Consider the following 27235-nt stretch of genomic DNA (forward strand, 5'->3'; position numbering starts at 1 on the left):
CGGTTAAGTGTCCGACTTTTTTTTTTTTTTTTAAGATTTTTATTTATTTATTTGCGAGAGAGAATGAGAGACAGAGAGCACGAGAGGGAGGAGAGTCAGAGGGAGAAGCAGACTCCCCGCTGAGCAGGGAGCCCGATGCGGGACTCGATCCCAGGACTCCAGGATCGTGACCTGAGCCAAAGGCGGTCACTTAACCAACTGAGCCACCCAGGCGCCCAACATCAAGAATTTCAAGACTGCACAAGTCACGTGCCCATAAAGCCAAATCTGCTTAGGAGGAGAGGATTCAGACTTTCATTATTAAATATGATGTAGGTTTTTCAGAGCTGCCTTTTCTCAGGTCAAAGAAATTTTCTTCTATTCCTAGTTTGTGAAGACGTTTTACCATAAATGGGTGTTGAATTTTGTCAAGTACTTTTTCTGCATTTATTGAAATAATCATGAATTTTCCTTTTTAGTCTAATATGTTGAATCATATCAATTGATTTTAACATGTCAAAACAACATTACATTCCTTTGAAAATATCTAACCGATCATTAATGTGTTACTCTTTTTACATATTGCTGGGTTTTATTTGCTAATGTTCTATTAAAGATTTTTACATACACAACAAGAGCTATTTGCCTGTAATCTTTTTTTTCCCACGTCTTTTTCTCGTTTTGCTATCTGGGAATGCTGACCTCATAAAATGAGTAGGGAAATGTTCCCTCCTGTTTTCCAGCACAGTTTGTGTAGAATTGATATTATTTCACTTTTGTTTGGTGGAATTCAGCATTGAAGCCGTGTGGAACTGGAGTTCTCTTTGGAGAAGGTTTTTAAGTTCATGCTCAAGTTCTTTAATGGATATAGGACACTCAACTTTGGTAGTTTATGTCTCCCAAGTAATTTGTTCCATTTGTCTAAGTTGTCAAATTTGTTGGCATATAGTAGATAATAGATAATAACATTATTTTTCTGTTAATGTCTGTAGGACCTAGAGTCATTTTCCCATTTCCATTCCTGGTATTTGTAATTTGTATCTGCTCTCATTTCCCTGATCATCTAGTTCTTTTTCAAAGAACCAGCTTTGAATCCACTGATTTTTATTATTTGTCCACCACTTTCTGTTATTGTTTTTAATACTTCCTACTTCTTACTCTGGATTTTTCTACTTAAGGTGGAAGCGTAATTGATTTTAGACCTTCTTTATTTCCCTCTTAGTACTACTTTGCCTACATTGCACAAGTTTTGGTATATTTTCATTTAACTCAACACATTTTCTAATGTCTCTTGTGATTTCTGTCTTGACCCATGGGTTCTTCAGGTATCAGTTTAATTTCCAAATATTTTGTGATTTTTCAAGATACATTTGTTATTTCTACTTCAATCCATGTCAGAGAACATACTTTGTTGTACGCTTTTAATCATTTTTTAATGAACATATCAGTGCACCTGAAAATAATGCATTTTCTGTAGGGTGGAAGGTTCTATAAAACACTTTGGTCTAGCTGGTTGTTCAGACTGTTCAAGTGTTCCATATATTTACTAATTTGTCTGTTTTACCAGTAACAGAATGATGATGCAATCTTCAAATATTATGGATTTGTCTATTCTTCCTTTTAGTTCTGTCAGTTTTTGCTTCATGTATTTTGAAGCTTTGGTATTAGGTACGTATGTATTTAGGATTATGATGAATTTTTGATGAATTGTCTCCTTTATCATTATGAAATGTCTCTCTTTGTCCCTGGTAATATTCCATATTCCAAAGTCTCATTGTCTTTATGTATCCCCTAACAGAGCCACCCAATCCACCTTGCCTTTGATTAATGTTCGCATGGGATATCTTTTTCCATCTTTTTTTTTTAAAGATTTATTTGACAGAGAGAGACACAGCAAGAGAGGGAACACAAGCAGGGGGAGTGGGAGAGGGAGAAGCAGGCTTCCCGTGGAGCAGGGAGCCCAATGTGGGGCTCGATCCCAGGACCCTGGGATCATGACCTGAGCCGAAGGCAGATGCTTAGCCAACTGAGCCACCCAGGCACCCCATCCACCCTTTACTTTTAATCTATTTGTGTCTTTACATTTAATATGGGTTTCTTTACAACAGCTTGTAGTTGGTTCTTTGTTATCCATCTGACAATTTCTGCCTATTAATGGAGTCATTATATCACACATACTTAATATTTTCATCAATATGGCTGAATTTAAAACTACCCTATTGATTGTCTATTTGCCTCATTTGTTCTGTTTCTTTTCCTGCCATCTTGATTTTATCATTCTCCTTTACCTCCATTATTGGCTTATGTGCCACACTTATGTTATGCTTTTTTAATGTTTGCTCTGATATTTACAATACACACCTCTAACTTACACTTCAAGTATTTCTTTACCTAAAGTATAAGAGAATTACAACAGTATATGGTCATTTCTTCCCTACTGTCCCTTGTGCTGTTGTTGTCCTACATCTTGCCTCTACGTTATAAACTCCACAGTGCATTCTTCATATTTTTGTTTTAGACAGTCTTCTAAAGAGATTAAATGAGGAAAAAAGAACTTTCATATTTACCATTTAGGATCTCCTCGTTCCTTTGTGCAATCCAAATTTCTGTCCAGTACATTTTTCTTTTGCCTGAAAAACTTTCATTAATACTTTCTGTAGTATAGTTCTGCTAGTGATGAATTTTCTTTAGTTTGTCTATAAAAAGGAGGTATTTCTTGGGGTGCCTGGGTGGCTCACTTGGTTGAGCGTCTGACTCTTGGTTTCAGCTCAGGTCATGATCTCATGGGTCATGAGATCAAGCCCCACGTCAAGCTCCACGCTCAGCAGGGAGTCTGAAGATTCTCTCTCCCTCTGCCCTCCCCTACTCGCACATGCTCTCTCATGTGCACACTGCCTAAAATAAATAAATCTTTTAAAAAGTATTTTTAAAGAAATATTTAAGTAATCTCTACCCCGTGTGGGGCTTGAACTCATGACCCTGAGATCAAGAGTCATATGCTCTTCCAACGGAGTCAACCAGGCACCCCCCCAAAAAAGTATTTCACCTTCATTTTCTGAAGGATATTTTTGTTGGGTATAGAATTCTAGGTTGATAATTTTTATCTTTCAGTTCTACTGTCTTCTGCCTTAGAATAATTTTGGACCAGACATCTGCTATCATTCTCTTTCATCTCTATGTAATATGTCTTTTCATTTTCTTTCTGGTTTTTATTAGTTTCTCCTTATTACTAGTACTAAGCAATTTGATTATGATGCACCTTGATGTAATTCTATTTTTTTTTTTTTTTTTTAAGATTTTGAGAAAGAGAGAGAGAGAGGGAGCATGAGCAGCAGGGAGGGGCAGAGGCAGACTCTCTGCTGAGCAGGGAGCCCCATACGGGACTTGATCCCAGGACTCTGGGATCATGACCTGAGCCAAAGGCAGACTCTCAACTGACTGAGCCACCCAGGTGTCCTATGTGATTCTCTTTTAGTTTTTGTATTTATTTGAATTATCTTGTGCTTCTTAAACTGTGGGTTTACAGTTTTGGACATTACTTCAAATATTTTTTCTGTCCTCCCTTCTGGGACTGCACTGCTCCCCATTGACTACAAAATGCAGTCAAGTCTATCTCAAATAGCTGTCTAGGTCCTCCACCTCAGATCCTAAATTACCTTCTACTTTTCTCTTACTATCTCACCCAATTCTCCAAAGGATCTCTGTTAATATATATATGTGTGTGTGTGTGTGTGTGTGTGTGTGTGTGTGTGTGTTTTTCCTCTAGACCACTGCTCACCAAAAATTGCCTCTGCCTCTTAATATAGAGCTCACAGTGGAATTCACCCTTCATGGCCCAGCTCAGGAAGGCCTCCTCCATGAGCCCTCTCCCTATCGGGCAGAAAGAGGTTTTTTTCTCTGTACCCTCACAAGTCTTGTGTGTCACAGTGGCCCTTTGAGGGCTTGAGGACGTCCTTTCAGTCAATTTGGGATGAGCCCCACCCTCATACCCAGGAGAAGGAAAGGTGCTGGACCCTGCTCTGTCTTGGGAGTAAAAGTAAAGAGTATGAGAGACTTTCCTGAGGGAGAAGCTGAGCAACAGTGTCTTACGAAGGAGTGAGTCAGGCAGCAGCTCTCTTATTTCCAAAGGGAAAAATGAGCCACATTGCAGATTAAGTCAATTATTCTCAGCCAGAGGAAATACCTCTAAGGGTATTTACTCTCAGATCAGTCTCTCTCAATACAGCCTCTCAGGAGTTGGGGGGAAAACCGCACCAGCCTCTGACTTCCTTCTTATACAGCCAGGGGAGCAGGGGCAGGTAATCACGTCCCAGGAAACCTCACAGCTCCTGGCTCCAGATCTCTGGGGAGAGCGCCCCAGCCCCAGGGCAGCAAATAATTCCCAAGATTGGGAAAACAAAAGATCAACCATGCAACCGAGAGCAGTTCCCCAGCAAAAATCTGACGCCTGAGGCCACCCCAGTTTCACACTGGAAACTCTCTCAAGGCACAGAACTCCAGACCATCCCCTTCAAATGTGCCCACACTAGGTCACCTGCCTTCCCTCCATCCCCACCACCTGTTTACATCATCTTCCTCACACAGCCACATACTCAGTAGTCTTCCACTTGAATGAATTCCTCGTAACACCCCACTAACCCCTCACTCGCCCTTGTCACCCCATATCCCAGTGCCCACCTACCCCTCCACCCCCAGCCCTCTGAAGCTCTCCCATCTCCACGCAAGTTCCTGGAACAGAGCCACACAGGATACTCAGAACAGACCCTCCATCTCCCATTTCCTGTACCTGTTACAGGTCCCTGCCTCACCACATCAACAGGTGTCACGTGCTCATCAGCTCCCTTCTTTGAGCGGATAGAAGAGTACTGGCTTGGGAGCCAGGAGACTAAGGCTACAGATAGGGGCCGTGACACCATCTCTGTGCGACCTCAGGCAAGTGACTTCCCCTCTGGGCCTCGGCATTTTCTCTCTGGAAACCGTAACCTCTCCAAGGCCCTCCCCGCCTGGCAGAAGCAACATGCGAAACAGGGGACAGAAAGCAGCAGGAACAAGATCCTCTTAGATGCAAACCTCAACTCAGCTCAATTTGCAAATTCCACTCCAGCAAAATGCAGTTTAGCACCTCTCCACAGGGATACATTTTGTGGTTGAACATGGTTACAGATAAACATACAGTAACACTTGCAATGTGAACAGGGCTTTGTGGTTTACGAAGTACTTTCCTCATAGTCTCATACAGTTCTTGCCACCACCCAGCGGGCCGGTCACCATCATCACAGCAAACCTACGAAGTAAGCGCTGCTCTGAGAGCTTTACCTATGGTCCCTCATTCCGAGGCTTAATAAAGAAGGCCCAGACAACACTAAGCAACTTGGCCAAGACCACAGAGCTGCTAAGTAGCAGATCCAGCCCTGGAACACCAGCATCTGGCTTTGCATTTGGCTCTTACTCATCAGGTATGTGCCCCTCTATCCTCCTCACTTAGGGAGGAGCAAACCAACCTCCGTAACATCAGAGGGCTTGCCTAAGACCCCAGCACCCACAGAGGGCCACCCACAGAGTGTTCGAATTCAGCTCCTGTTCCCTGACAAAACAGTGGTGAAACAGGCAAAGTCAGAAACACAAAGGATGTCAGCGCTTGCCAGAAATGTGGGTACTACAGAGCCCCAACTCTCCAGCAAAGCCCTGGATGTTCAGCTCCTAGCCCGGCTCCCCTCCTCCTGGCTCCGCCTCCTTCTGCACAAACTGCCACCCTCTCTCTCTTTTGCCCTGCAAGTTGATTTGTGTCGATGCGGGTGCCTCTGAGTGTCCCAGGGAATAAACCACTGGGGACCAGGGCCACAGCAGGTGCGTCTGGGATGCTGCCGGCCACCCCCAGCCACCCCCACCTCCGTCATCTGCCGGCTGGGCTGGGCCTTGCTGCTCTGGGGGACCCAGAGGGAGTCTTCCTTGCTGTGTCACATGGAGGCTGGCAGGAGCAGCTCGCCACAGCAGCCTGGCTCTTCCTCAGCTCCAGGAGCAGCCACACCTGCACACGAGAGGCCCCAGTGTGGACCTCGGGCGGGCCCTCCCGGCTGGAGGAGGAAAGGGCTGCAGGCCACAGGTGGATGTCCCCACTTCGGGAGGGAACCGGCTGACAGACAGGAGCGGGTGAGCGTTAGCACAGAGTTCGTTTCAGTGATTTGCATAAACGTATAAATAATCTCTCAATCCTAAATGTGCATATATTCACATAAATATGCAAATTCATAGAAAGCTCTCTGGAAGTACACACACACCAAACACTTGGCGATGGCTGCTTCTGGGAAGGGGAGCAGGGGCGGGAAGGGGAGCAGGGGCAGGAAGGGGGGGCTTTCACTGTTACTTTTTATAACTCCTGCCTGGGTCAAATCATTTCTTACAACAAGCATTTCACACAACACAGAGGAAAATCAATCTTCATATCTATCGATGTATAAAAAGAGGCCCAATGTTACCAGTAGGCATCCTTGAGGGATAATATCATGGGTAATATTTTTCTATACTATTTAGTATTTTCCAGGCTTTCCATAATGGGCACATTTATTACCTTTATATTAGATTGAACCATATGAAATATATATATATTTTTTACAGATTGAAAGTGGTTGGATATTGGTGATTTCATGTGATTCGACCTAATAATTCATGCATCAACATTCAACAGCTATTTATGGAGGGACTGCTCTGTGCCATGCCCATATTCAGACCGTTTTTTTTGGTGTTAATAAACCAAGCTGGGTGCCCCTTGTAGGCAGGACCCCAGGTGACTCATCGCTGTAGCCCCACATGTTTGCACAAACATGGATCCAGAGCCACAGGTGTCTGGCTGAGTGAAAAGATAAATGACTAGCTAGATGGACAACAGACGCCCATCAGCAGACATACAAATGAAATTATACAATCCAAGTAATCAATACCACATGCAGCATCCCTGCAGGAAAAGAGGGCAAAGAAGGGGACGGGTCAGGCTCTGGTTAACTTGGAAATCGTGCTCATCTTGGCTGTTCTGGTGGGTCACAGGGGCAGAGAAGCAACGGAGAAAGGAGACAGCATAGGGGTGTGCAGGCTGCAGAGGGTCATGGCCAGGGGCCGCGGGCAGGCCGGGTTGGCAAACTCACCCTCCAGCCGTGAGCAGCAGTCCCCAGCTGAATGGTCCCTTGGAATGGCTCCTCTGCCTTCTCCCCACTCCCTTAAACAGCACAACCTGCCAGGCAGGGGAACATTCCGACAGTCTCCACAGAGCGGTCCCGCCACCTGGCAGCAGTGCGTTCCTCTACATCACACTATCTATGGAGACTCTAATTCTTTCCTGAAGGTTGGATACCTTAATTTTCCAAGAGTAGAGACCACCCTCACCACCAAATCTTAAAGAAGAGCTGTAGAAGCTTTGATGCCTCTAACACGTGTGTCCTGCGACAAGGTAGGCTGGGCAGCTTCTTAGCAAGGCAGGGGACAATGTCTGTCAGCAGGAGCAGGCACTCCTGGGCAGCGTATCGATCTGCAGGCAGAAAGGGCCCAGGATCCTGCAAGGTCCAAAAGCCACATCACCTGAGGACCTCTTGGAAAGGTGAGGTGGTTTCGGCTGAGAAGACTGGGAGCAGCGAGATGGCTGAATTAAAATACTGGAGGGGCTGCCAGACAGAACAGGAGGCAGGTGCGCGTCGCTCTCTCTGCATAAACTACAACCAGGAACCGACGCTGAGAGAGGGAAGGAAGGGGCTCAAAGAGAAAGGCCAGGAGCGCAGGACAGCACTGAACTGCTCTGAACGGATATTCCAGAGGAGTCGAGACCATCCATCGCTCTCTAAAACCTACTGGCCTTATGAAGCTGGCAGGTTCTCTCTAGAACACTCCTGCATTTCTGCTCCAATTTTTGGAGTGTTTCCCCATGGGCAGTTTAGTCCCAAACCTGGTTATGTCAGCTGTTTTTTGGTATCATATTTACAGAATTTAAATATAACCTAAACAGATAAAATTTGAGTTTAAAAAAAAGGCAATTGTTTCTAAGAAAAGTAAAGTGAGTATTTTGGAAAATTTTGAGTGAGCAGTTAAAAGAAACTGCTGATAAATTAGAAGTGAGCAAGATACCAGCAAAAATTTGGCCAAAAAAAAAAAAAAAGTCTTAAAAATCTAAAACTCTGGGGGCAGCCTGGGTGGCTCAGTCGGTTAAGCATCTGCCTTCATTCGGCTCAGGTCACGAACTCCAGGTCCTGGGATCGAGTCCTGCGTCAGGCTCCCTGCTCGGGGGGAGCCTGCTTCTCCCTCTCCCTCTGCCTGCCACTCCCCCTGCTTGTGCTTTCTCTGACCAATAAAGTCTTTAAAAAATACATCTAAAACTCTGTACCCAGGTTATTTCCAACTGACTCTTAATCCTCTTTTAAGGAAACTGGAAGCTACAGACAATATATCCTAGCTATAAGGAACACCAGTGAGGGCACCTGGATGGAAAGGAAAGATCTTTTCCTCAACAAAAGATGAGCAAGCGACCATACAGCTAAATGTGTTCAATTAAAATAATGTTAAATACATATAATTGTATCTATGTACAATTGCTTTGTGATCTCTGGATTTTACCGACTTTTTAAAAGCTCTACCTCATTGCATTCTCGTTTACAATCAGCAAGTGTGTATTTTGAGGAGTATTGACAAATGTATACAGCTACGGGACTACATCCATAATCATGGATCAGAACACTTCTTCTCACCCCAAAACGTTCCATTAGGGCCCATCCAAGCCCACCCCCCTGCCCCACAGATGGTCCTGCTGAGGAATCACAGCTTTTAACGCCCTGTATTGAGGTCATCCATTGACCACCATCCATCCAGGTTTTGCTTTTATTCCTTTTCACATACAGTGAAAATCACTCTTTCTGGTCTATGTACTATCACCAGAACTTCGCACGTTCACTGACCAGCCCCCTGTCCCAGTCTCATCAGGTAAGAGCACTTTCACTGCATTTGGATCTAGAAGACCTGAGATGAGCCTACGCTGCATTTTCACTGTGTGGTCCTGGGCACTCATTTACTCCATGTCCCTGCTCCCTCTTCTCTTCCAGAGATAATGCCAGAGACAAGAATATCAACTCAGAGTAGGTATAAGGACTAAAGACATTCAGCAGATAAAAAGTACTTTAAAGGGGCGCCTGGGTGGCTCAGTCATTAAGCGTCTGCCTTCAGCTCAGGTCATGATGCCAGGGTCCTGGGATCGAGCCCCGCATTGGGCTCCCTGCTCGGCGGGAAGCCTGCTTCTCCCTCTCCCACTCCCCCTGCTTGTGTTCCCTCTCTCGCTGTGTCTCTGTCAAACAAACAAAGTATTTTAAAGATCTATGTAAATGTCCTTTATAACTAGTTTTAACAGCGTCTTCAGACCAATTAGGCTGTTCTGAAGGGAAGGGAGTTCCCCTGCCCCAGAGGAACGGAAGACTAGAGGATGTATTGGGGAGTCCACAGCCTGCAAGTTGGACCGTGAGCCCCATGACCCTTTCCAGCCCTAAATCCAGTGAGAAGTCTTGTGAGGTTTCACCAATGCTGGTGGAGAGGAGCACAGCGAGGCCACCCAGGAGCAGTCGGGATGTCCCACAGCCCCCAGGGTCCCCTTTATTCTCAAAGAAACCAAGTGCCACATGGCTCAAGTGATTTGACCCCATGGAAAAATATATTTATATGCCTCCAGGCCAAACCCATTCTGGAGATTTTCTTCACTGTGTTTCCCCACCCATGTCCTACTCTTAATTCATTCCTCTTCAAACAGAGAAAGGCCACTGCTATGATGCAAAACAAAACAAAACGAAACAAAAAAACCTGCATCAAAATTATTCTTTGTCCTCATGGGAACATCTGCAAAGTACGTTCCCTCTAATACTTATAAGGCAACAGGACAACAACAACAAAATGGTCACCGAGCTCCCCTCCCCGCCCCCAAAAGGGGGGTTAAGTGTCCAACGACCCAACCAAGATGCCCTCCAGACATCTGGAACATGGAGCTGCTCTTCCCTCCCCTGGGACTGGCCCAAGCTGCTCTAAATTCCTCTCCACTGGAGCCAGGAATAATGAGAGCACCAGCCGGGGCAGCAAGTATGGCTAGTGTTGGCTGGCTACCAGCCCTGCGGGGGCAGGCCACGGACACAAGTTAGTGCATTTCTTCTCCACACTAAACCGTTTCACAGAGGTAGATGCTAGACAGAGAGATGAAATAACGTACCTAAGAGCTCACAGCAGGTAGGCTGGGGAGCCGGGAGGTACTCTGAGTCAAATGAGTGAAGCCAGTGCCTTTACGGATTCCCAGAGCAGAAACCTCATTGGCAGGCCAGTCTCCCAAGGTCCCTACACTAGTTTATAACTGTAGAGGTCAGCTGGGTCGGAGACCAGATGCTACGGAAGGGAGAGGAAATGCTCCCTAAAATAACCACGTTACACTGGATCCTTCCTGAAATAAAGAGGCAGGGTCCCAGATTTGTTCCCAGAGGAGGGCAGTAGAAGCCACATTCCCAATTTGCAGGGGGAGGGGAGGCAGTGTTTCCCAGAGTGCTCATGAAGGATCCACTGTAATCACATGTAGGAGTTCAGAAAGAGAGCTGAAGAGGGAATTGTGCTCCTTCCCGGCAATCAGAGGGAGACTGTGTCTAACAGAGTCGTCCAACACTGGGAAACGGGCCTTAGGGCAGCAGGAGCAGCTCCCAGCCCCAGCCCGAGAGGATGACCCACCCTGAGAGGATGACCCACCCTCAGCAGCCTGTGATGCCCCTTGTTCAGATTCCCCTTCAGGAAATTACAGATTTGGTTTCTTAGGAATTTGCAGTAAATTTGTACCAAATAACGGACCTACATAGTATTTTCCTCCTTGGGAGGATGGCAAGGTCCACCTACCATCATCATGCTGGTGACCAAGCCTTGGGCTTATCAGTCAGTCTCTTCAGAATCTGGCCCGTGGGGATTGATTACCCAGAGCCCAGTCCCACTGAGTGGGAAACAGCCTTCCAGGGGCAGCCAAGAAGCCCACCTAGAGCCAACCCGAGACCTGGGAGAGAGAGGCAGCTGCCTGGCCTTATGCTGGCCGATCTGACTCATTTCACAGGGACTGGTCCTGAAAGGACATGGGAACAAGAAACCACAACCAGGGAAATCTTGCAAAGGTTCAAATCCAGTCCACTTACTTTGGGGTTTTGAGTGGGGGTAAAGGGTGGGGTGGGATTTCTTCTCAAACATGTCATTTTCTGTTCTGTTTACAACAAAGAAAGTGTTCTTGAAGAGAGGAAAGGGAAAAGAAAAGTCTTCATTATTAATCAAAGGAAATTTCTCAGCAACCGCAGAGGAATTTTGCTGGAGGAAATGGCTAAATACCTGATCAGAGGAAGGAAGACACACCAGACAGAAAATGGCCAGGAGGGAGCTCAAACAGTCCAACTTTATACCTAAAGAACTAAAAGAAGAAGAATAAAGCCCAAGGTGAGTAGAAGAAAGGAAATCATGAAGATCAGAACAGAAATGACAGAGACTGAAAAAAAAAAAATCAATGAAACTAAAAAAGCTGATTCTTTGAAAAGATAAACAAAATTGAAATACCCTTAACCAGACTCATCAGGATAAAAAGAGAAAGGACCCAAATAAATAAAATCAGAAACAAAAGTAACAAATGACACCACAGGAAAACAAAGGATTGTAAGAGAACACTGTGGAAAATTATATGCCAACAAATTGGCCAACCTAGAAGAAATGGATAAATTACTAGAAACATACAATCTTCCAAAACTGCATCAGGAAGAAATAGAAAACCTGAACAGATCAATTACTAGTGACAAAATTGAATCAATAATCAAAAAATTACCAAAAAATAAAAGTCCAGGACCAGATGGATTCACAGGAGAATTCTACCAAACATTCAAAGAAGAGATAATACCTATTTTCTTCAAATTATTCCAAAAAAGTAGAAAAGGAATGAAAGCTTCTAAATATATTCTATGAGGCCAGCATTACCCTGACACCAAAACCAGCCAAAGACACAACAAAAATTACAGGCCAATATCCCTGATGAACATAGATGCAAAAATCTTTAAAATATTAGCAAACCCCATTCAACCATACATTAAAAAGAACCATTTGCCACAATCAAGTGAAATTTATTCCAGAGATGCAAGGATCGCTCAATATTTGCAAATCAACACAATACGCCACATCAACAAAATGAAGGATAAAAATCATATGATCATTTCAACAGATGCAGAAAAAGCACTTGACAAAATTCAACAACTGTTCATGGTAAAAATTCTCAAAATGGGTTCGGAGGGAACATACATCAATGTAATAAAGGCTATACATGAAAAATGCACAGCTAACATCCTACTCAATATTGAAAAACTGAGACCTTTTCTTCTACAATCAGGAACACCACAAGGATATCCACTCTTGCCACTTTTTTTTTTTTTTAAGACTTTATTTATTTGAGAGAGAGCATGAGAGGGGGGAGGGTCAGAGGGAGAAGCAGACTCCCTGCTGAGCAGGAAGTCCGATGCGGGACTCGATCCCAGGACTCCAGGATCATGACCTGAGCCGAAGGCAGTCGCTTAACCAACTGAGCCAACCAGGCACCCTCCACTCTTGCCACTTTTATTCAACTTAGTACCAGAAGTCCTAGCCGTAGCAACCAGACAAGAGAAAGAAATGAGGCATCCATATTGGTAAGCAAGAAGTTAAACTATTTATAGATTTATAGATGACACGACACCCTGGGTAGAAAGCAGGGTGGGGCATGGATGCTCTGTGCTGGGGACCTCTCCTCTGACTATTCCCTAGAGCTAGGTCCTAAGCCCTCTTCTCTCTTGATTCTATACACTTTCCTTGGGCAAAACTCATGTTCCCAATGGAGATGGGTGCCATTTAAATGCTGATGATTCCCAAATCTGGAACTCTAGAGATCTCTAAGCTCCAGATCTTGAACATAGGGCCTGGTGTTCAATAATTACCCAGTGAATAATCAGATAATTCTACCTGGATGTCCCATGGGTACCTCAAACTGAACTCATCTTCTCCAGCCTGTTTCCATGTTGCTGGATGGCCCTCCTGGCATCATGCCCATATGACCTCAACAGTCTCCTAATCAATCTTGGCCTCACTCAAGTCCACCAGAATGATTCTTCTAAATGCAAATCAGATCCTATCTGCCCCTGCTTAAAGTCCTTCAATGGACCTCATCGTTGAATAAAGCCAAAATCCTTTAGCCCTTCTGCTATCTAGCTTCTCTACAACTCGTCTCTCCAGCTCCTTTCATCCACTCATGCTCCTGTCACATAATAATGCTCACCAGTCCCAATCAAGTGAGAAACTCCTATGACTCTGCCTGGGAAGCCCCATTCCCATTGTTCCACCTAGCAAACTCCTACTCATCCTTCAAAACCCAGATCAACGGCCAGCTCTTTAAAAGCCTTCCTGTTTTCCTAGGTAGGTCCTCACTAACAGGACTTGTCCCACAGCCTATGAGCTTCTTGAGGGAAGGGGCCAAGTGTTCTTCTCTGTGTACTCTCACTAGATCAAGGCTTGCAGTCCTGATGAAATATTTGAGAGGTGGTGGAAGGAATGAAGCTTCTCCTTAAACTGGAGGAACAAGCAGAGGAGATGAGATGGTAAGAGCTCTAACTCTGCTCAGCCATTCTTAGTTATCAAAAGATAACTAAGGGGTTCTTTTATCTCACGCAAATCATTTTTGTCCAAGGAGGAGATCAGAATTAGGCCAACTGGATCTAGGACTCATTTTGGGGGCTCCTAAGAACCCTCCTCTGTTGCTGCTTTTCTCCTAGAACAAGCAGCAAAGGAGTATTACTAGCACCCCCGAAAGGTTATATAAATCTTGCTTTCAAAAATTCTCAAATCACTTGGATTAACACTAGAACATTCCCATCTTGGATCTAGACAAAAATTTATCAAACTCTCCATGAGCTGATGAGGAAGGAAACAAAGGTAAAAGCAAAGCAGGAATGTAGGTTTTCAACATTTATAGAGTGACGGTCATAACCAAGGCACCACAAAGGGCTGAAAAGGAATTCTATCAGTCTTAATCTCTCCTTGAGACAAATGACAACCTGCTAAGACAGACAAATTCGACATGTTTCTGAAGCACGTACCTGAGCAAACTCCCACCGCCTGGGAAGGGAATACAAATAATAGAGCCAGGCTGCCAATCTGGCTGATGCATGGAGAGAAAGGGCTGGTGCTGGGGTTGTGGTTGGAGGCAGGGACAGCTTCCCCAGGAACTGGTACAGTGCCCTGGACAGAGCGGGGCTGCACGTTTGACAAGAGAATGAATTCTTCTCAAGAACATAAAGCAAGGCAAAGCCCACGCAAATAAATTGGATTTCACAGAGAAGCAATGCCTTAAAGTTCTATATGCCCTGCCCTGGACCACTTCTCTAACTCTGGAAGCATCTGTGGTCACACGGTGTTTTTTGTACCCCACCCAGACTCATGGATTTCTTTCATCCCTTCTCCCCAGGCATTCACCTGGTGCCCCCTGGTTTGTGGACAGCCTCAGAAGACGCTTGCCCTCCATCCCTTCCCTCCCTGATACACACGTGTCACTCTCACTCACATCAAGGGGTAGAATCAATTTCCCCTGATCTTGCATCCGGCTTAGACTTGTGACCTGCTTTGACCATGGTGACCAGTCTAGCCTCTAAAAAACTCAGGTATTTTCCACGTTCTCTCAGAGACCACCAGGCCTGGGAGGAAGCCCGGGCAGACCACACAAAGAGGTCACTCAGAGGGGCTCTGAGGCTCCAGACATGTAAGGCCTTCCCTAGAGGGTTCCCACACAGAAGTCCACTGAATGTCGATGGCTGAACACAACAGTCAAGTGAGTGACCCCAGCCAGTGCCTCGGAAACAGAAAAACTGCCCAGCTGAGCATAGTCAACCCAGAGAATGAGACAGTAAGCTATCTTGAGATCGTCGCAGCAATGGGTAAGTGAAACACACAGTCCGTGGACACATACGTGTTTGGGAAGGCCACTGAGAAATGGGCCATCCCACGTTGAGTTTCCCAGAGAACCAAAACATCCAAACTTGTTTTTACCCAACTCTGACCAAGAAATGTTTTTACAATGCAATACCGCACCCCATCTTATACAAAATGTAATCTAGTATTTTCTTGATGAGCGGGTCATCCTTGTGCACATCAGTTATACGCAGTCCTGGAATATAACGAAGGCTCCCGTAGCCCCAGAAGCTTGCAGGCTCTTGGTTGCAAGCCCCATTCAACTCCCAGACAGCTGTGCTCCTTGATCCGAGGCGCTATGCCTGCCGCTGGAAACACCTTGTCCTCCGCCACATCGCTCCTTCAAAGGATTGAGTTAAGAAACCAAGGATCCTATCCCTACTGGAACTTTATCTCAATAGGTTCTGAGGAAAGATAACTAAGGGGTTCTTTTATGATGGCAGAAGAAAAGGAACTCTGGAATCCCACTGACCTGAGTTTGAATCCTACTCTGCCACCTGCTAGCTACGTGGCCTTGGACAAGTCATGTCACTCATCATGCATTTTAGTTTCCCCATCTGTAAAATGAAAACAATATCTACCTCTTGCTGGGAGCTCCTTGACTGAAACCCAGCAAGAGCTCAGTAAATGAGGGCACCCCGTGTACACTCCATGTTCAGTGGGCCTGGCCCTGAAGGCGGGTGTGACCCCTGAGCACACACATCTGAGCGTTGGTCAGGATCATACCCGGGGAAGCCTACCATCGAGAGTGCATATCAAGAGGGGACAGGGGAGGGGAGGTGGGAGTGGTGGTGGGGGGACATACAAGGTGTACCCACTCACAAGGCGGACCTGGCAGGGGGGCAAGGGGAGACCCCAGCATGGACACTGGTGTCTGATCGGCCCTGCTGCTACCCAGTTACCCACCAGTGGCCCAGCCCCGGGCTCTGGTTTCCTCTCCAGGAAAGCCTACTAATGATAAAGTGCGGATTTAAAATAAACACAAGGGATTGGATACTCATGGCAAAACCTCAGTGAGGCAATGTGGTGAGAGGCAGGGCCGGCCAGCCCCCGCCCCACATGCAGGACAAGGACATACTGGAAAAGCTGTTTCCACATAGAGAAGGATCCAAAAAGGCCACAGAGAAACGTGACCCGGGACGGGATTGAGGGGGTGACTTGCTGCAAAGGTGTTTACATGTTCGATAATTGACTGTTCTTCCACAGTTAGATTTGATGCCTCCCCTCCCCTTCTAGGCCTTTCCTTATTATTCAGATTCCTAAAACCTGCCCACCTGCACACTCTGCGCTTTGGGGGGCGGAGGGGGGCGATATGACCGTTTCTGTCCTGCTCTGGGATGGCGGCAGAGGGCCGATCCAGGGTTGGCTTTGCTGCCCCACTTCCTGCACCCCTCTCTTACCTCGATGCCTCTGGTTGCTCAGAACCGCCCCCCGCCCCCAGCCCAGCCTGCTGTCTTCCTGCCCCCACTCCACCCAGCTCCTGTTCCAATTCATCACATTTCATCTCTCACATACTCCTGCCACGGTCCCAACAGGAAAACTCCATCATGGGCTTCTCCCTCCTTGTGGCCAAATCCCAGGGGAAGAAAGAGGGGTGCCTCCTGTGATATTTCTGGGCCCCGCACTTCTTGGCACCTTTGTTCACCACCACTGAGCAGAGACATTTAGGGGCAGCCAGAGAAGCAGGACAGAGGCCCAGAGGCCCACATTCCACAGAAAGGGGCTTTCAGGGAAGCCTCGGGATACGTCCCATCCCGTCCCCCTGCACCCACCTTCTCACCCACCAGTGACCCTCCCCAGTTATCTAGCCCCTCCATCAACCCTCAACCTCCCCGAGCCTTGGTTTCCTCATTGGTCAAATGGAGCCAGTAACAATCCAGGATCAAATGGGATGATGTATATAGAACCCTAAACTCCAGCATGCTGATGAAGGCATCTGGAAGCATCAGCCCCTCCCACGATGCCCTTACTGTGGCTGCCTCCAGCCCCTCGAAGCCAAATGTTCATTCACGGGGTGAACGGTCTAGGTCACTGGTCCATGTGAGGGGAATTACACATCCACAGCTTTAACATGTTCTAATTTGTAAGTAAAGGTCTTAACAGGCTATTAATTCCAAGAGGAAATTTTGCTTCCAAATAGCCTTTCTGCTATGAAATAAAGCAATAAGGTATTTTGCAAATGTTGTTCCTTGCCCCTAACTTGTCACAGACTCTTTGCTTTAACAACCCCATCAGATGCTAATAGATTGTGGGAGCATCAAGGGTCTCAGGAATGGCCCACTGGCCTCAGGAACACTCCCCATCACCTTGGCTGCGTTTTCTGCCCCTCCACCCATCTTCACCCATGAGCTGCTGCCTGGTCCTGCCCTTGACCCCCTCCTGCTCCATCACATCACCCTAAGGACAGTTGGTGGCAGTAGAAGGCAAGCTGTGCCATAAGAGGCCCAGCGGTGCCAGGTGCCAGGACCCAGGCCAGGGGAGGGACGTGGGGAAACCCTGCCAGCAGCATCTTGCTCCTCCTGGGCCCGGCTCCCCTACACCCCAGTCTCTGGCTGCGATGGTCTGATTCCTGTCATTCCCAGACCCTGCAGGTGAAAGGCCCATACCTATTGCTCAGTCATATTCACTCATTCACTAATAAAGCCCCAGCAACACCCCAATCCCACACACCACCTGACAGCCAGACTCCACCTGCTCTTCCTGTCAGAACCCCAACCTGCCTGCCTCCCATGAGAAGAGCCAGGGGCAGGCTGGATGGCTTGCTGCGGACAGTCAGGCTACCCTGAGGGTCCCCCCACCATCCCTCTGTCAATCCTCACCCCCCATTAGAACAGAGCATGGGTTTGAGAGAATGAAGGGTGCAGAGAAGGCAGCAGCAACAGAAGCACTCCCAAAGCCCCAAATCCAGTGTCTGCTTCTAACCATGAAACCTAGTTCACCCCCCACAGGCCCAGGAGGGAATCCTTTGCCCATTACCTGTTGGTTCCAGCCAAGAAAAAGAAAAGGGGAGGCTGCAGGCAAGAGAAAGAAAAGCAAGGGGGTGCTGGGGTCTGGAGTACGTGCCTGGTGTCACCCTAGCTGGGCATCCGACTACCCCAGCCTCACATCCCTGGCCCACCCTACCCTTGATGGTGCCCCCCTCCCAGGAGGTAACACGGGCCCAGAGAAGCAGTGGGCAGGTGAGTGTGGCTTCATTCCACAGCCGGAGGAGACCTGGATGCAGTGTCCTTGCAACACCACATGCACACCTGGGCTGAATTTCCACCACAGCCAGAAATACTGAAGGCAGGGACTCTGTGACTTAAGGAAAACTTTGCCGAGTGGGCCTGGGAACCCAGGCACCTTTTAAAAAGTCACAGTAGTTCCAAACAAGTGACTCAAACTTCTGGAACACAGCCCACTGAAAGCCGGGGCCTCCTGCATTCTATCCCAGGCTCCCAAACGGACCTCGAGAGCCACCTCCCCCTTCCCCTCCATTCCCAAAACCACATCGAGGGCCCTGCCTCCACGTCAAGGCCATGCTCTCCTGGGATGCTAACATGGTTATCTTCTATTTACTTATTTCTTTTCCTGTTTCCTAATCTTTTCGGGTTTTTGTCTCCTCTTAATAGTACCCACAGGACACCAGCAATCATGAGTTAAGCATCCAAGGCTCCAAAGGAGAGAATTTTTGTTTCGCTCCCTTAGTGGGCAGTGAAGCATACGGGAGACTCATGTGGTCCAGGGGCCCCCCAGCAGAGAGGAAAATGCCAGCAGTGACTGTTCAGTAGAAAGGAATGGTTCAGGGTCGGATCACAGACCCCAAATGCTGCCATGTCCAGCCGCCTGTCTGCCCCAGGCTGCGCTTCCTACTGGTTCCAAGCAGAATGGCTCCTGCCGTTCCTCCCCAGACCGCTCCCAGCAGGGCCCCTCACTGGCAGAAGCATAAGCGAAAGTCCACCAACCCAGAAGTCAAGACGGCAATGGCAGATCGTCACTTTATGTGAACACGGCGCTGGGAGAAAAACAAAGGAACAACCGTCGGTGTACCCACATGGTCCACATGCACCAGCCCAGGGCTGGACTCCTGCAGAACAAAAGCACAAAGCTTCCTGAGTGAGGACAGTGCATGAGCCAGAATGGAAGAACAGGAAGAATTTTGGTCCACGAACCAGGAAAAAGTTAAAATAGAAAACCTGTGTTTTCCTCTAACCGACTGGGAGGCAATGGGACGAGCCCCACAGGGTTCTTGCATCAACTCCCTACAGCACCACGGGGCCCCTAGAGACTCAGCCCTCAAGCCCAAAAGACAAGGATGATGGCTTTGGCCGAGATGCAGCCAGCGTCGTGATAAAGTAGGACGGTCGCTAACACTGGAATTGAGAAATGGACACTCCAGGCATGTGACTACCGTACCTGCCTATGTGGCCTTGGGCAGGTCACTTGTCATCTCTGGGCTCACGACTAAAGGAGGCAGCAGACAGGCCACAAGGCTGGAATTTCTGAAGCCCGACAAACGCCTCCAGATGGGTTACTGGATGAACGTGGCTGCTGAGAATCACATCTCCCAGTCTCTGTAGCCCCTCAGCACCTACAGAGGCTTGGCTCCTGGTGGGGGCACAAGGCTCTTAATTAAGCTGAGGCCCAAATTCCATCCCTTCCAGCAAAACACATCCTCAAAGGACCAGTCGACCCTCCCCCGCTGTGGTGAGCACGACTGTCCTCGTTTGGGTCCCCACAGCACACCTCACATCATCTAAGTGCTCCACACCCCCTGAGCTCAAGCAGGATCTAGGGCCATCGCACCTTCGTGTCTCCTAGTGCGTCTTCACCCACATTCCCTCTGACCTTGGCAACCACCACTTAGGCAGACAGACAGACAGTCCCCACTTGACAGAGGGGCACTGTGCCCACACAAGTCAGACAACTGCTGAAGCTAGCCAATGACAGGCTGGAGACCGCAAGCCAAGGGAGCTCCTTTCCCCACAAGAGGTCTTTCCGGAAGAGATCAAGGGCAGGGACCGGCTGGGACAATGGCCGCCCCGCGACCAGGCCTCGTGGGCCTTCCTGCCGCCCACGTGGGCTGGACACAGGTGACACGGTGGCCCTGAGGCCCGATGTCCTGACATCCTCCACTCCCTCAGGCCCAGCACAGAAAGCTCTAGTGCAAAGCCAGGGGGTTGAGGGAGAAACGGTCTTCCTGCACAAGCAGCTGAGATTCCCAGAGGCACCCCCACCACCCCAACACATGTGGACTCAAGGGCAAAGAAAACAGTGTCACCCCACCCCCGGAAACTGGTGCCATAGCAGAAGAGAGCAGGAAGGGAAGCCCCTGGGTGCGACCCCAGGTGGGACTCACCTCCCTCAGCAAGTGCATGCCCCTCAGCCCGTCCTGCTGCTGCTGGGCCACGGTGACCCCCAAGACGAGCGTGTGCACGACGCAGGAGACCACAGAGATGACCACGATGGCGCTGAGGCTGAGCGGCAGCGTGATGAAGGAGGAGAAGACGAAGAAGGCCTGCCAGCCCACCGTGTCGCTGGCCGCGTGGGCTCGCGCGAAGTTCAGGCCCAGGTAGGAGAAAATCTGGGCCGTTATCAGCAGCCACAGGAGGTAGGGCACCACTTTCCGGGTGACCCGGTCGGGCAGCAGCCCCTCTCTGCAGAGCACGAAGAGGACGATGTCCAACAGCAGCCCCACCGCGGCCACGAGGAGGGGAGCCAGCTTGTCGCTGGAGAAGACCAGGGCGCACATGACCAGCACGTAGCAGTCGAAGAGGGCCGCGAACACCACCAGCACCAGCAGGGTCTCATGGCGCTGCCGTTTGAAGTAGGTCTGGTACAAGTTCTCCAAGGACTCGGGCACGAAGGTCAGCCGCATGAACCGCGGCAGGCAGAGGCAGGACCCCGAGTTCCGGACCGAGATTTCATGGGTCCGGCCCCCGCCGCGGTCAGGGTCCGAGGGCAGGCTGACCGAGTACTCGGCGGAGTACTCGGCCGAGTACTCGGGCTCGGAGAAGCCCTGGTTCCTCGGCATCCCGGCTGCTGTCTGCTTCTACCGGCCCAGGAGAAGTGGACGGGGAACGGGGGGAGGGCTCTGCAATGGGCCACCTACCAGGGCTCTGGGAGAGCTGGCGACAACCGAGGGCCGGCCACCTCCCGCAGCGACGCAGCGCAGATCTCCAGGGCACAGGTAGCGCGGCTCATCTGGAACTTAGAAGGACCCCGCTGAGTAGAAACACCTCCCGTGCTTCCTGCCTGTCGCAGGTTTCTCGGCACCCACCCCACCCCTCCGGAGAGGATCGTTGCGCCACGAGGCTCCAGCACCAGAGCCTTCTCCAGCCACCCCCACGCTCACGCCACCGCCCGACCCCCCTCGCCCCCCCCCCGGTCCTGTCCTCGCCGGTTTCCTGTCCCCGCTGGCCGAAAGGCCTGGCCACCTCTCCATCCCTCGCACTCCGGTCCGTCCCTCAGTCCCTGACTTCCTCACCTAAAACGCCGCCAGGCCCGAGCCTTAGAAGCTGGAGATAAAGCGTGCCCGAGAGCAGCCAGAACCATCCCGGGGATTCCTGAATCTTCCTTCTGTTTACTTCCTCTCCCCACCCAACCCTTGGCGGCTCGGGCTCTCCACCTCGGGGCACTACCTGCCCTCCGGAAGGCTGGCCTGCCCCAGCGTTTACCTGTGCGGGAACTCGGGAGCCGCGTGGTCCGGCCGGTCCCTGCGCGGGCTGCGGGGCTGGGTCACGCGTGTGGCGGGCGGGGGGCAGGAGGGCTCAGCGCGCCCGGGGGTCGCCCCGCCAGCGGCCCCGGTCTCCGGTCCCCGATCCCCGGTCCCCGGCCGGAGCGCGAGGCCCCCGCCGTCAGGCCCGGAACCCGGCAGGGAGAGGCGCGGGGCTGCCCCTCAGCATCCGCGGGCGCCCAGCCGCAGGAGGAAGGAGGCGGCGGGGGCTGGAAAATCGGGGGGCGCCCGCCCCTGGGGCTGCGGCTCGCGGCGCGGCCGGACCCCTCCCTCTCGCCCCCGCGCTGGCGGCGGCGGCGGCGGCGGCGCGGCTAGGGGCGCACCCGGGGCCCTCCCGGGCGGGAGCGCGGGCCGAGGCCGGGGCAGCCCGCCAGCATCCCGTGGGCCGCCCGCGCGCCGAGCGGAGCCAGCCGAGTCCGGGCGCAGCGCGCTGCACTGTGAGTCCCCGCGCGGCGCCGGCGGCTCCCGGGCCACGCGCGCTCCAGGCCCCGGGAGGCGGGCGGCGCCCCTCCTCCCCGCAGTCGCCGCCCTCTCGACGAGCGCGTCCCGGAGTTGGGGGTGGGGGGCGCCCCGCTCCAGCCCCGCCGCCGGCGCGGGGAAGGAGGAGAAGGGCGCGGAGGAGCGCGGGGGCGAGAGTCGGAGGGGCCCCGGTGGCCCCGCGCTCCGGCACCGGGCGGCGAGCTGGCGGCGGCGGCTGCGTGGAGGCGCCGGGGCGGGCGGCGGGCAGGAAGGATGGGCGAGCGGACGCCTGCCCCGCGGCAGGCCGGCTGTCGGAGGAGGAGAGCCCGGGACGGGCCCTCCCGCCTCCCGCCTCCCGCCTCCCGCCTCCCGCCTCCCGCAGGTGAGGCGCGCTCGCGGCACCCCCGCCGCCGCCTCCTTCGCTGCGGCTTCCTTCTGGGCCCGGAGAGGAGAGGCCGGGGCTGAGGTTTGGGGACGCCTGCCCCGCCGGACGCGCCGGGCCTAAGTGTCCCCGCCCACCCTGGCAGCCCGAGCCTTCCGCAGAGCGACCCGCAGCTGAGCTCTGTTCGAGAAGGACGAGGGTGGGAGTGGCCCGGTAGGCACCTGGCACGTGGAATTGCAAGAGATCTCCCGTGCACATTCCACCTGTTTGAGATGGGTTTGAATTTACAAACTCTCCTTAAAAACTCAGATGCTCCTGTGAATGGTTAAGCCTATTAGTCTCTTACACCGTAGTATAAATTCCTTTCCTTGGCTTTGACGGAACACCTTGCCAAGATCAACCACAGGCTTTAAGAATTTAGATAAAGGGAAAGGGGAACAACGCAGGTGTGTGTAGTGGTGGGGGGGCAGGGTGCTGAGGAGCCAGCAGCAGTAAGGAATGGGCTCCCTTAAGGAGGGCAGAAGAAACCGGTCAGAAAGGAGAGAAACTCAGCCATCCAGGTCCTGGATGGAGATGACTCCTCGAGCTCCTGAGAGTCATCCATGAATGCCCTTTCCAGAGCCTCAGTCAACTCCCATCCCTCAGAAATAGATTCATCAGGGAATTGACCCTATTATACCTGTTTCTGTCCGTCCCTCATACTAATTCTGAAACGCTGCCAACCTCAGTCCAAACTTGTCAGGGCTTTGATTACCAAGGTTGGGGGGCATCACATCAGACTTAGGAGGAGCATAATTCCAATAAAACAGCACCTTTTCCCATTGTTTTCATTTGTTTGGAGTCCCAACATTTTTTATTTTGAATTGTTACGTGCTGTTAAAGGAGGCATGATTTTTATGTTTAACAGAGGGACATGTGTTAATAAAAGGGGAAGAGCAGATAAATACTGTTTGGGACTGGGTTGGGGGACGGGGTAACTGGATGATGGGCATTAGGAGGGCATTTGATGTAATGAGCACTGGGTGTTGTATGCAACTGATAAATCACTAAATTCTACCCTTGAAACTAATAATACAGTATATGTTAACTGAATTGAATTTAAATAATAAAAAAATACTGTTTGGGTCTGCTGTGGCACAAAGGACACCCACATTGCACCCTCCCCCTTTCCTGGTACATGTGACTACGCTTGGAGTTCTCCTGTGTGGCTTCCTACTTGGCAAGACCATGCCCAGCTCCTGGGCCGTGTGTGTTCCTTGCTGGGCTTTTGCCGCTAAGCCCCAGCTTCTGTTCCACACCCACCTAGGGAGGTGTTCCACACAGATCTCTCCGGTAAAAAATCCCCGTCTCCAAAAAAACCTCCTGCCCTAATCGCTGGCCTACACTGTCCAACTCCCTAACCTTCCACAATCCTCCTCTCTTTGTTGTGGGCATCTCTTCAGCAGCTGAGCCAGGCATCAGGGAAGGCCAGAGGAGCCCCTCAGCCCCTGCCCCCAGGATGCCTGCCGGCTCTGCCGGAGCACCAGATCCACCGACAAGACAGACCTTGGGTTCTGCGCAGGTGGCAGTCAGAGGCGACCTGAAACTGGGCCTTTTGGGGCTGGCCCTGAAAGGGGCACCTTCAGAGGCCTGGAGCCTCCTGACAAAGGCTCAGCAATAGGAGAGCCCCCTGCTCTGCATTCTGGGTAATGGGTACAGCCCTTCCCTGTGGTTGTGGGAAGCTCCACAGGCCTCCCTAAGAGCCAGAGGCAACTGAGTGAATATTCCAGAGCAAGTAAGCTGCTCAAGGTCCTGCCTACAAAGATCAGGGAAAACACGACTATTGGGAGACAGGCAGTCAGGCCGGAGAACCTTCCTTGTCTAGCTGGCTCTTGGCAGCTTCTCCAGCACCTGGAGCCAAACAGTCATTGAATGAATGATTTGCCTAAGAAGAAATGACACTTTATAAGGGCACCTCCTGCCAATGAGGGAGCCAATAGACCTCAGTTATTGATGCTGAAAATGTCCTGGTCCAAGGAAATTAAAAATAACCCCAGTCAAGAATAGGGTAGGAGGTGCCTTCAGTTTCCAAGCTATACATTTTGCATTGCTGTAATCCGGAGAACTGGCAAGCATTTGCTTTCGTAATCCAAAGATACAGTAAGTCTATCTTAAAACACACACGTTACACGCGTATGCATGCACCCACGCAACCTAAGTCTATGAATGGTTGTGTGGGTGACTTGCCTAGGACGTGTGTCCTAAAGTGAAGACAGAATCTTGGGCTTGGATAGAAGCTTGGTGGGCGTCCTGACCCCTAACCCGGGATGGGGGTTAAGATACCTCTTTGCTGAAGACACCTTTTGTTTGCATGGCTTGAGACTAGAGATGATTGCTGAGCACTAATTGTTGTTGCATAAACAAGAGTGGTTTGGCCCCCTGGGGAGATGTGGTGGCTCCTGAATCTAGCAAACAATAGATCAGAGCAGAGCCCTGGTGTCCTGGGGAAAGAGAAGTGGGAGGAGAGAAGATCATTAGCTCCCCTGATGCTGGGCCCCAGGAGAGCCCTGTTTGGGGCCTCAGCTAAAGGCAGAGCCTGAGACCGGGGCCTGCATGCAGCGGGTTTAATTGGACAAGTGATTCCCAGGGAAAGAAGGCGGGAAACCCAGTAAATACAAGGGTGTGTGATGAGGGGTCACCGTGGGTAGTAGGGCTCAATTCCTTCGTGCACAGAGCACCTCAGAACTGTCCACCAGAGGGCTCGGAGAGGGGAGTGTTGATCCACCTGCTTCCCTACCCCATGGTGAAGGGTTGCCAGTTGGTATGTTCACTCTGGAGTACTTGCAGGTGTGTGCACGCTTCAGGGGGGTCGAGTGATGGGGGCCGAGGCGGGAAACAAGACAGTGTAGAGGGCCTAGATGTCTCCGCTGAGTGACGGAGTAGAGCGGTGGGCCAAGAGGACAGGGCCCAGACCCTGCACCCACTCCTGCGGCTTGGAGGTTTGGACCCTGTCACCTGGGGGGGAGAGCCACGTGGTCCAGGAGGAAGCTGGCCCTCCGCAGCCCGAGAACTCGGCCATGGGACCTCAGTTACTCACCCTCCCCAAACATGGGTCCTGGGGGTGCGATGACCCAGCACTAACCTCCAGGTGGGGTCACTGGGAGGAAGGAGGAACTTAATGGGAATCAAAGTGGTTGGCAAATCTCAGAACAAGTCAGTGTGAGGCAGCTCGGGTCCGCCTCATGGCCGGATCCCCACGGCGCTCTGGCCGCTTCTGTCCCAGCATGGCCCGTGCTGGGCTGGGCTGCCATCTCCCAGGATCCCTCGCTGGTTGCATCTGGGAGCCTCTCCTGATTCCACCACCATTTTCCTCTCTGACAGCATTGGCCTGTCCTCCAGTTCTCTGTCTCTCTCTGTCCTTGCTGTCCTCTCTGTCCCTTTCTGTGTCTCTTGGTGCCCCTGCTTCTGGGACACTGATTGGGCCACCGTGTGTGTGTGTGTGTGTGTATGTGTGTGAGCGTGTGAGGATAAAGAGGAGAGTGTGAGGATGTGTGTGTTTGTGAGTGTTGTGTGTAGGAGTATGTGTTTTGTGTGTGATCAGTGAGTTGTGAGTGAGCGTGTGTGATCAGTGTGCATGGGAATGTTTGTGCAATTGGTGTGCAGTGTGTGATCATTGTGAGTGAGCATGTGTGATCAGTGTGTATGATCAGTGTGATGTGCGTGAGGGTGTGTACCGTGTGAGCAAATGTGCTGAGTGTGAGCGTGTATGATGAGTGTGTGTAATCAGCATGCATGTGAGTGAGCACGTGTGCAGGGTGAGCACGCGCCCTGCAGGTGCGGCTCCAGCCTCTCCTTCAGGTCCCTCTGCCCCACTTGTTCTGCCCACTTGTACAGCCTGCTCGCTGCCTTCAGGGACTGTCAAAGCCTCTCAGGTGGGCAGAGGGAAGCGAGCAGAGAGAGCACAGCACTGACCTTCCCGGGCTGGGCGCGTTTCTGGGTCTGTCCCGTTCCTGGGTGTGAGCATCTCCTCAGGAGCAGGACCAGGTCCCCCGGTCCCTCCTGCCCACTATTTTTTTTTTTTAAAGATTTTATTTATTTATTTGAGACAGAGAGAATGAGAGAGAGAGCACATGAGAGGGGGGAGGGTCAGAGGGAGAAGCAGACTCCCCGCCGAGCAGGGAGCCCGATGCGGGACTCGATCCCGGGACTCCAGGATCATGACCTGAGCCGAAGGCAGTCGCCCAACCAACTGAGCCACCCAGGCGCCCTCCTGCCCAGTATTTGAAACAGATCAGCTGTTCCCTAACTTGCCACCAAAGTGACATCAAGTAAATCCTAACCACATGTCCGTTTTCCTGCACTGGGCCTGGGCCTTCCAGCAGGGGGCGAAGACAGTATCCGCTGCCCCCACGTCGTGTGGGGTCCGGCCTTCCAGGAGCTGTGGTTTGTGCTCTCTCCTTTGGTTTTATGGGGTAAGTACCAACATCCCCATTCACGGGTGAGAAAACTGAGGCTCAGAGAGCCCACGGTTAGGGGCGGCAGAGAGAGGGCTGGAGGCCCAATGTGCTCTATGCCACACACAAGTCCGGCTCAAGCAGGAATCCTCAAGAAGCTTCCTCTGGTCAGTTGCTGCTTCCTTAACCACGGGTGTGCTCCATCTCAGAGACCTGGGGCTTAGCTGACAGCCAGAGGCTGCCTGTAGAATCGTGGCTCCCCGG

General features: G+C 50.8%; 1 protein-coding gene across 4 annotated transcripts in view; it reads right to left on the minus strand.

Moving 5' to 3' along the window:
- Window positions 1–22651, minus strand: part of ADCY3 (adenylate cyclase 3) — a 77066-nt gene extending 54415 nt beyond the window's left edge. Inside the window, exons 1-2 of one of the 4 annotated variants that reach the window (XM_045884199.3) lie at window positions 21639–22649; window positions 20321–21165 (exon numbers count right to left, since the gene is read on the minus strand). In XM_045884199.3, coding sequence (XP_045740155.1) covers window positions 20321–20995 — 675 coding nt within the window. In that variant the 5' untranslated portion in view covers window positions 20996–21165; window positions 21639–22649. Of the gene's footprint in view, window positions 1–19377; window positions 19496–20320; window positions 21172–21638 lie in introns of those variants that run through there. The other 3 variants (XM_045884198.3, XM_064571933.1, XM_064571934.1) reach the window with 3 other exon arrangements.
- Window positions 22652–27235: the final 4584 nt, after the last annotated feature.

Source organism: Mirounga angustirostris, unplaced genomic scaffold, assembly GCF_029215605.1.
Source record: "Mirounga angustirostris isolate CCGP_5_RB_7025 unplaced genomic scaffold, mMirAng1.0.hap1 SCAF_10, whole genome shotgun sequence".
In the NCBI taxonomy this organism is placed as follows: domain Eukaryota; kingdom Metazoa; phylum Chordata; class Mammalia; order Carnivora; family Phocidae; genus Mirounga; species Mirounga angustirostris.